Here is a 9,403-nt window from a genome sequence, read left to right as displayed (position 1 = left end):
CGCCAGAACAGGACCCTGAGCCACGCCCTGCAAGGTGCTTTATTCTTAGGACCCCTCCCATCTCCTCCGTGTCCAGATCCCAGAGAGTGCACTGCCAGAGGTCCCTGCAAAACAACAGTCTTTGGTTAGAGCAGAGGCTGCCACTGGACAGGACGCCAGCACATTCCCACGGGATGCACACTCATGAGCATCTCTGCGGGTCTGCTCCCTTCCCTCACTGCAGCTGAAAACCCTTCCAGAAGCCAGGTGAGAAGGCGAAAGGTGTGATTTCCTTAAATCAGGCAGGACTCTTGCAATGCACATCTGATTTAATTGTCATCAAGTCAAAGTGCATGGAAATTCACAGCTGGAATTCACAGCTTCACCAGAACACCAGCCAGAATGCCTGCTTCTTGCCTCACCCCCAGCAAGATACTTAGTTTCACCAAATCTCAGAATTCCCCCTTCATCCCAGCCTCAGCTCCACGCCCTTGTGAAAAGAAGGTGCCTGGGAAGGGGCAGGCACTGTGGCTCCCCAGGGTAGACTGCCTGCATCCCAGCTGCTCCATTCCCCATCCAACTTCCTGCTAATGCACCTGGGAAAATACCGAAGGATGACCCAGACCAAGCTGAGGTTCCTGGCTCCTGGCTCCAGCCTGCCATGCCCTGGCTCTTGCAGCCATTTGGGGCTGAATGGTCTCTCCTATCAATCTGCCTTTCAAATAAGTCCATGAGTAAATTTTTTTAAAGATTTATTTGTTATTGGAAAGGCAGATATGCAGAGAGAAGGATAGACAGAGAAGTTCTTCTGTCCGATGGTTCACTCTCCAAGTGGCCACAATGGCTGGAGCTGAGCCAATCCGAAGTCAGGAGCCAGGAGCCTCCTCCAGGTCTCCCACTCGGGTGCAGAATTCCAAGGCTTTGGGCCATCCTTGACTCTTTTCCAGGCCACAAGCATGAAGCTGGATGGGAAGCAGGGCTGCCGGGATTAGAACTGGCACCCATTTGGGATCCTGGCGCATTTAAGGTGAGGACTTGAACTGCTAGGCCATCGCACTGGGTCCTTGAATAAATTATTTTTAATAAAACAAAGAAACAATTGTGAGAAAAATGATGCATAGACAGAAGGGAGCATGGAACTCTGTTTTTCTGTTTAGTAAGATGCCTTGGCTGGGATGACTGAGTCTAGAAGGCTCAGTGGGCAGAAGAGACTGAAGACGGATCCCCAAGTAGTCCCACGGAGAAAGGTGTCTGTCTCTTAGTCCCCCAGCCACCCTGTGTTATGTTGTGAAAGGGTTTACTGCCTATTCATCTGGGCAAGTTTGGACCTCCAGAGAGAAAGCAAAATGTTGGCCACTTCCTGCATTCTTCCCTAACTCCGACCACACTCTCTTAGATTCCTGAGTTCTTAACAGAGTAAGTGGAGCACAACCTTCTTCTGGGAAGGTTCTAGAAGTGCTTATTCTACAAAGACAGAGATCTCAAACAAAAATGATGGGATTTAAAATACATATTTATTTTGAGAGAAACAGAGCTCTCACCCCCTCGTGTACCCTCCCCTCCCGAATGCTTGCAATGGCCAGGGGGTAAAACCAGGAGCCCAGAATCAACCCAAGTCTCCTTCCAGGGCGTCAGGAACCCAATGACTTGAGCCATCACCTGCGGCCTCTCAGGGTGTGCACGGATGGGAAGCCAGAGTCCAGAGCTGCAGCCAAGTGTCAAACCCAGGTCCTTCCATACAGGACACAGATACTTGACGTCCCACCACTGAGCTCGAAGCCCACACCCAAGAGTGAAACCATTAGGCCAGAAACGCAAGATCTTCATAAGAGCCAGTAGTGAGCTGAGCCTTGCAGGTGAGGACCCGGCACTGGCGCTTGCTCTCACCAGCTTGGCTGGTGGTAGCAACAGCATTCCTTTCTGGAGATCTCCGACACCCTTGCCCTGGACCAGCAAATGAACTGAATGCTTTGTAAATTCGATCTCATTTATTCCTCACCCAGCATGGAATTTCACTCCAGTGTGGAATGCTACTCCAGAATAAAACACCGATTCATGCAACCATGGGAATGATTGCTAGTGAACTAGACTAGGCAAGGAACACCGAGCCCTGATGGTTGCATGCAGTACCATTCCATTCTTGAACATTCTTGAAATGGCCAAGCTCCTGAGCCGCAGGCTGTGTCTAGGGCCTGGAAAGGCAGGGGATAGGAAGGAAGCACGTGTGGGCAGAGAAGGGAGGGCAGCACAAAGGAATGCTCTGATCTGACCCCAACAGCCTCGGTGGCCTGGCTGGGCTATTGTGCTATAATTTTGTAAGCTGCTACCACTGGAGAATATTACATAAAGGGTTCCCACTCCCACCCCCAACTAACAACCATCCGGGAATCTAGAACTGATTTGAAAACAAAAAATCTTTGTGAAACCCAGAACACCAAAGCCAAGAGCAGCTAAGTAATTTCCAGAGCCAGGACTCCAACCCAGGCCTGTCAGACTCACCCAGGGGCGCTTGAAGGTGTGGTTGTATTGGAGAGAGACAACCGAGAGGAGGACCCCAGGGGCTCTCTGCTAGCCACCAGGGCAGGTGGTCCCCTGGTAGGTACGGCTGTTTTGTTCCTGGGAACTGGTATTAGGAAGTGGGCTGGCCCGAAAGTCAAGATCTGATCAGGAGGTTTACCTCTCGCCGTGTAGGCGGAAGGCTGGACTGTGGGGATGCTGGATTTGTCTACGTCACAGCCTCCGGTTGTGTGCCTGCCTAACCACGCCTCCGCCGGCATCTCGGTGGGTGTGACCATTTGTCGGGGAGAGGGGGATGTGTGGCTAGGCGCTTCCTTGCCAGGCGCTGCACCTGTGTCAGGTGTGTGTGAGTGACACCACACCCACCGTCTCTAGGAGGTTAAGCCCCATAATGATGCCTCCCCGCAAACAAAGCGGGCTACTGAGCCGGGCTGTCATGCTGCGAGTCTGTGTACTGTAGATAAACCGGGTAATTGGGTTCTCCGCCTCCTCATCCAAAACAAATCCTCACAAAGGCCCGCCTGCGCCCTGGAGGGAGTCTGATTCCCTGGCGTCTGGGGATCGGGTGTGCCCCCACCCCGATTTCGCCCGATCTGAGGCCAAGGTGAGCGGCCCCCGCGGGCCCCAGCCCTCCCCCGCGGGCCAGGAGCTGCCCACGCTTATGTAAACAGGTCACGGCTGGCTCTGCCGCCGCGAGGCGCACGCGGATTCCCGCACAGGTGTGGCGCCCGCGGTGTAGCCGTGTGCGGAGCAGGCTCTCCAACCTCCTTCCCGGAGGCGGCGGCCCGCGGGGTCCCCGACCGTGCGTGTGACAGCAGGGCGCGGGTTGGGAAAGGCCACAGTGTCCTCTCAGCTGCTCTGGAGTCACCGGGCGGGGACTCGGCGCTCGCCACGCGCTTCGCCTGCCTAGCAGCGTACGTGGCGCGGGGGCGGAGACGCGGGATTGCGGGGAGGGGGCGCGGCGTGGCGCGCCAAGAGCCAACTCCTTCCTTCATTCGGGGTCAACCTGGCTCCCAGCACCCTTAGAAGCCCCCGCTCCGCCCCCTCGGCGCTTCCCAGCTGTCTCCAGGCCTTGGGCGAGGAAGGAGCCACGGTGGTGCGGGGCGTGGTGCCGTTGCGGGGTAGCGTCCTCCATCGCCGCGTCTTCCTTTAAAGTTGGCAAGGGGCTGCAAAGCCCGCGAGTGGCTTTGCTCGGGCTGCCCTTGATTTGTCCAGTCCCTCCCGCAGGGCGGAGCGTGGACGCCACCCCTAACGCTGAGGCTTGAGAAGCTGGGAAGTCCCGGCCAGCGTCAGCGTCGGGCTGGAACCAGCGCGATGGAGACTGCAAGAGGGGCCGAATAGCCCGCCCCGCCCTGCCATGGAGGTACCCAACGTCAAGGACTTCCAGTGGAAGCGTCTGGCCCCACTGCCCAGCCGCAGGGTCTACTGCTCCCTTCTGGAGACTGGGGGGCAGGTGTATGCCATCGGGGGATGTGACGACAATGGTGTCCCCATGGACTGCTTCGAGGTCTACTCCCCGGAGGCCGACCAATGGACCGCCCTGCCCCCGCTGCCCACAGCCCGGGCTGGGATGGCAGTCACTGCCCTGGGGAAGCGGATCATGGTGATTGGGGGAGTGGGTACCAGCCAGCTGCCCCTGAAGGTCGTGGAGATGTACAGCATCGATGAGGGCAAGTGGAAGAAGCGCAGTGTGCTGCGGGAAGCTGCCATGGGCATCTCGGTCACGGCCAAAGGCAAGTGGGGCAGGGATGGAGGGGGCGCAGAGAACAGGAAGTGATGTGTTCCCAGGCAAAGGGGTGAAAACCAACCCGAATATGGGGACCCACTGCAAAGTCAGTTTGATGCTAGGGCTCCCTGGCCTTAACCTTTCAGAAGGGGAAACCCAGGCTCAGGGAGTGAAGTGCCTGGCAATTACACCTGTTTTTGGCCACCCTCTACCAGCAGGCTGAGCAGGTCGCTGCCCAGGGAGAGCCAGCCAGAGGTGTGGGCTGTGAGGATCACTGTGAGTCTATGCAGACCCCTGCGTTCAGCATCTCCCACTCACCCGTCCCCTCCCCTTGCATCGTGCCTGCCAGACAGCACCACCTCTAACAGGCTGTTTCCCCACTTGACCTGCTGGTCCCAGAGGGGCTCAGTGATGTCCAGAAGGCCCTTGAGGATTGTGTGGTGTCTTGCCCAGAGGTACTGAGTGCTCAAGATATGCAAGTGCTTGTCTGTGGTTGGATGAACCTAGTTTCACTTTCGCAGAATCCCTCATTCTGTTCTTTTCAGGTCTAGGGCGGCCTGGGACACAGGTGCTAAAACACAAGGTTTTCAGGGACTGCGGTCCGGTGGGAGTTAAAAGACTCCGGCTTCCCCACACCAGCCTGAGCTTCATACTGATGATTGACCTAGACCCTTCACTCCTCTAGCCTTTCCCTCTGCTAAACCATGCTGGCTGCCTATCAAATCAATGCTAGCTCAGAACCTGTGATTTCCCGAGAGCACCTGTTCTGTCCAGGACCTGTCCTGTCCAGGACACGTGCGAGGCCTCAGGATGGAAGAGGCAGTTCTGGAGTCCAGGTCTGACCAGTAAAAGTGACCAAAGGGAAGCAGGGGTTAGTGGGGCTTTCACGGCCTTTGAATGGGAAGAATAGGAGGTGGAGGGGGTGCGTGGGGAATGTGGAAAGAGAGAAAGGACCCCTCGATTCCCGCAGGCCTCCTGAGAGAAGAGTGCGCTTATATTGAGCCCTCACAACCCAATGAGATTTGAGCTATTATTAGCCTCATTTTAGAGAGAAGCAGCACTGGGACCCAGAGAGACTAAACCACTGGCCCAAGGGTGCACAGCCTCCTAGGGAGCGATGATGGTGCCCAGGTGCCTCACCTTGGCATCACATGGGTTTAAGAAGCATTTCCCAGCCTGTGTGCCAGGCATCATACCAGACTCAGGGTTGCAGATGAACAAACTGGCAAAGACCAATAACTGATTGGAATAAACAAAGGGGGTTTTCGTAACCCATGACGAGAGGAGTGACAGAGGCAGGAGACGTGATGAAGGTGCCTCCACCCTGGGGACCCTGAGCCAGTGCTGTCTCCTGGCCTCACAGCTCAGGGACGTGCAGGTGACACACTGTAGTAGTGTAGACCAGGTGGGGCTGATTCCCAGGAGCAGGTGCAGGGGTGGGAGGGAATTTCTCATAGTCAGGTCATGTCTGCCAGCCTCAGGCTGGGGTGGATGTCTGGCCTGGTGAGATTGGGATATAGAGAGGAGTACTGATCCCTGGACTAACCGTGAGGAGTTAAGGCATCAGATGTGATAAGGACCAGCCACTGGGAGACAGGATTTCAGGCAGGAAAGGGTCCTGGAGAAAAAGAGGGTCCTGGACCAGGGATCTTGTTTATCTGGCAGGTGCCCGGTGAGGACTGGGCAAAAGAGACTCCTTGCTTAGTCTTACTGGTGCAGTGTGTCAGCCAAGTCCCTCAAAGGGTCACTGGGAGCCAAGAGAGATGGAGAATGGGAGAGGACTACTGATCAGGGCACTCTGCCCTGGCTTCTTAGGGGCTAGGCCCTGTCCTCCCAAGGCATCACCCTCGCTCACTCCAGCCCTCTCCCACTCAGGGTGGGGCACCTCCAAGTTCCACAAGCCCCCCCCCCCCCAGGCAGCCATCAAAGCCAGAATCAGAGGCAGCACAGTGTCCCCCAAGGCCTGCGACAGCAGGATTGACCTCATTTCTGAAGGCTCCTCCTCCTGTTTTATCTAGTGAATTCCAGCCTGGGGTCACCTGGGGAGCAGGCCACTGTGGAAGGGTATCCGAAGAAATGTGCCTCCGTGTTAGCCAAACCAGAAAGTAGACAGTGCAGGGGCAAGACTCGCAAAGCGCTGTCTGGATCTACACTTGACCATGTCCTTGCCTTGGCAGAAACTGCTGGTTCTGGCTCAGGGAAGGGCTGGGTACTACAGAAGTCTCAGGCATGCAAATGCAATCCTTCCTGGCTCAGCAGGGGTGCTATCAGCCACACTGACCCAGCCAGGGGTTCTGGCAGGGCAGAGCGGTGGTTGGGAAGTGGCTTTGACCATGGTCAGTGACCAGTCCTGCTGGGTCTGGGAGCTGAGCCAGGGATTTGTGTGTGGCCTCTTCCTAGATTACCGAGTGTATGCAGCAGGCGGGATGGGCCTGGACCTCCGTCCACACAACCACCTCCAACATTACGACATGCTCAAGGACATGTGGGTGTCGCTAGCTCCCATGCCCACCCCACGCTATGCTGCCACCTCCTTCCTCCGAGGCTCCAAGATCTATGTACTGGGTAAGAGGGGGCAGTCACCTGTGTTCTCCCAGCCTCGGGCATCAACACAGGGGTGGGGGAAGATGTGGGGTAGGGGTTTAATCATGCCGTCCCAGCCCTTGGGGAGCGTCCTGTGTAGGTAGGTGACCCATTCCCTCCTGCTCCGGCCTCCAGGGGGACGGCAGTGCAAGTACGCGGTCAATGCCTTCGAGGTCTTTGACATTGAGACCCGCTCCTGGACCAAGTTCCCCAACATCCCCTGTAAGCGAGCCTTCTCCAGCTTCGTGAACTTAGACAACCGCCTGTACAGCCTGGGAGGCCTCCGGCAGGGGCGTCTCTACCGGCAGCCCAAGTTCCTTCGCACCATGGACATGTTCGACATGGAGCAGGGTGAGCAGGCTGCTGGCCCCTGGACCTGCTCCCCAGGATGCCCCTTCAATACTCTGCCACGCACACACCTCCCCCATCCCATCTGTCTTCCCAGCTGGGTGAAGCTTGGAAAAACCTGAAGGACCACTGCACCTGGGGCTCCCCTGAGCATCAGATTCAGAGCCCCCATTTGCTTGGTGAATTTGCAAAGTCCTTCCTACCCATTGTCTGTTACAATGCCCATGCAGGTTCCGGTGCAAGGTAGAGGCAGAGTTCTTACCTTTAACTGATGGAGAAGCATTGGATCCCACCTCCTCCATTTCCTGCTTCTCTTTGGCTTGTAGCCATATGCAGGGATACAGAACAAGTTGATTCTTTGTGAGGGTTTCTGGTTCCCTACACTGCAGCTGCAAGGTCGAGGGTGTCAGCTACAGAGAACATCATTTCAGACAGAAGAGGGGCACTATGTACATATGCACACATGCACACACACAGGTCCAGGGTGGTGGCCTGCATCTCATCCTGTCTCTGTCCTGCCACTGCCTACACCTGCAGGGGGATGGCTGAAGATGGAACGCTCTTTCTTCCTCAAGAAGCGGCGGGCAGACTTCGTGGCTGGCTCTCTGAGTGGACGGGTCGTGGTAGCCGGCGGACTGGGTAAGGCTGCAGGCCCCAGGCAGGAGTGGGCTGTGGCTTTCAGCAGGTCCCTGGCACCAGGAATGAACAGGAGAAATCACTGGCTCCTAGCATGCCACTTGCCCACTGCTGGATCCCCAAGAGTTCAAAGCATTCCATTCCTTCTGGCTTGCACTTGACCTATCCACTGTTAGCCCTTCTGTCCTCTGACATGGGGGAACTGAGGTCCAGGGAGACTACAGGACATCCTGGGGTACTCGGGAGCAGTTGGGGACAGGGTATAGCAGTGATGGGGGGTGTGGTGCCATTTGATCCTGCTCTTCAGACACCTTGTCCCCAGAAACCCAGCCTTACCCACAATAGGACAGACAGCCACCTGCCAGGGACTACAGAAAGTTCATGAAAATGCGTAGTGGGCAACAGCAATGACCATGTGGGAGGTAGGAGGCCACAGTGTTCCAGAAACTTCTGGGAAAAAGCAAGGCAGGTGAGGAAGGAAGGCTCTTATTAAACAGCAGCAGGCAGAAGGGGAGAGGAGCAGAGCCGCTGGGCCAGGCCAGGATGGGGAAGCGGGCTGGTCGCCAAAAAGGTGAAGCTGCCGGTGGGAGGGAGGCAACCGGGCTGGCTGTGGCCATGGATCGGTGTCTAGCTGCCATGGTAAGGGCCACGCTTTCATGCTCTCAGGGAATCAACCCACCGTCCTGGAGACAGCGGAAGCCTTCCACCCAGGCAAGAACAAATGGGAGGCCCTGCCCGCCATGCCCACACCGCGCTGTGCCTGCTCCAGCATTGTCTTCAAGAACTGCCTGCTGGCCGTGGGAGGTGTCAGCCAGGGTCTCAGTGATGCTGTGGAAGCCCTGTGCGTTTCTGATTCCTAGCGGGTCATGGCTCTTTGCTCTCCACGTGAGCAGGCTCTGTCAAGGTTAAGGCAGGGATGGTCCACTTGCAAGGTCAGTTCCTGGGGCTCTGGCTGATCCTCAGCCCATGCAAACCCTCCCAGCCCCAGAACGCTGGCCACAGTGCACACTTGTTCTACCAAGCCCAGGCTAGAGCTGGGCTGCTGTCCAGGCAGAATCTTTGTTTCCTGTTCCTGCCTGTAAAGGCAGCTCTGGCCCCAGCGGCTGAGCTGCTATTGCTGCCCACTCTGTCCCCTGGCATTGCACCACTTGAAAATGTATTGGACGAACAACAGGGAAAGATGGCAGGGATGGCCAGGTCCTTTGTCCTGCCTTGGTCAGTATCCCCTCCCTGGGTGGTCGCAGTCAACCCCCTTCCCCTCTCCCTATCACCTCGTCTGCTTGGCTGGAATTGGACTTGAAACCAGGGGCAGCTGCACTGGGAGAGATGCTTCGGCCTCAGGGGCTTCCCCTGGGGGTCCCTGCCAGGTGCATGAAAATGGGGGAAGAAGCACCTTGCTCGTGTTTGCACCTCTACCGGCCGGAGGCGTGGCCCTCTTGTCCCTGGTGAGTGTTCCTCTGTGCAACCTCCCATTTACACTGTGCCGTGAGAATCCACCACAATGGATTACTTCACTCTGGTTAACCACAGCAGCACCAATTAAAGTCTATATTCGTATCTTCTGTAGCACCTGATTTGGCGTGGGTGTCTGGTGGGTAGAGGGGACCTCGTGGC

At 56.6% G+C, this 9,403-nt stretch overlaps 1 protein-coding gene across 1 annotated transcript; it reads left to right on the top strand.

The window, feature by feature from the left end:
- Positions 1 to 2,827: 2,827 nt before the first annotated feature.
- On the top strand, positions 2,828 to 9,200 carry KLHDC8A (kelch domain containing 8A). Its single transcript, XM_004578714.2, has 6 exons — positions 2,828 to 3,100; positions 3,724 to 4,229; positions 6,623 to 6,787; positions 6,941 to 7,156; positions 7,691 to 7,792; positions 8,456 to 9,200. Exons 2-6 carry the CDS (start codon positions 3,854 to 3,856, stop codon positions 8,647 to 8,649), a joined length of 1,053 nt encoding a protein of 350 aa, XP_004578771.1. The 5' UTR covers positions 2,828 to 3,100; positions 3,724 to 3,853; the 3' UTR covers positions 8,650 to 9,200.
- Positions 9,201 to 9,403: the final 203 nt, after the last annotated feature.

Source organism: Ochotona princeps, chromosome 10 (assembly GCF_030435755.1).
Source record: "Ochotona princeps isolate mOchPri1 chromosome 10, mOchPri1.hap1, whole genome shotgun sequence".
In the NCBI taxonomy this organism is placed as follows: domain Eukaryota; kingdom Metazoa; phylum Chordata; class Mammalia; order Lagomorpha; family Ochotonidae; genus Ochotona; species Ochotona princeps.
Note: the sequence above shows the minus strand (reverse complement) of the source record. Positions and strands in the feature narration are given on the sequence as shown.

Excerpts from the sequence above, each read along its gene's own strand:
- KLHDC8A (XM_004578714.2), top strand. The coding sequence starts at position 3,854 with ATGGAGGTACCCAACGTCAAGGACTTCCAGTGGAAGCGTCTGGCCCCA. Across the intron at positions 4,230-6,622 it reads CATCTCGGTCACGGCCAAAG|ATTACCGAGTGTATGCAGCA; the intron begins GCAAGTGGGGCA and ends GCCTCTTCCTAG. Across the intron at positions 7,793-8,455 it reads CGTGGTAGCCGGCGGACTGG|GGAATCAACCCACCGTCCTG; the intron begins GTAAGGCTGCAG and ends TCATGCTCTCAG.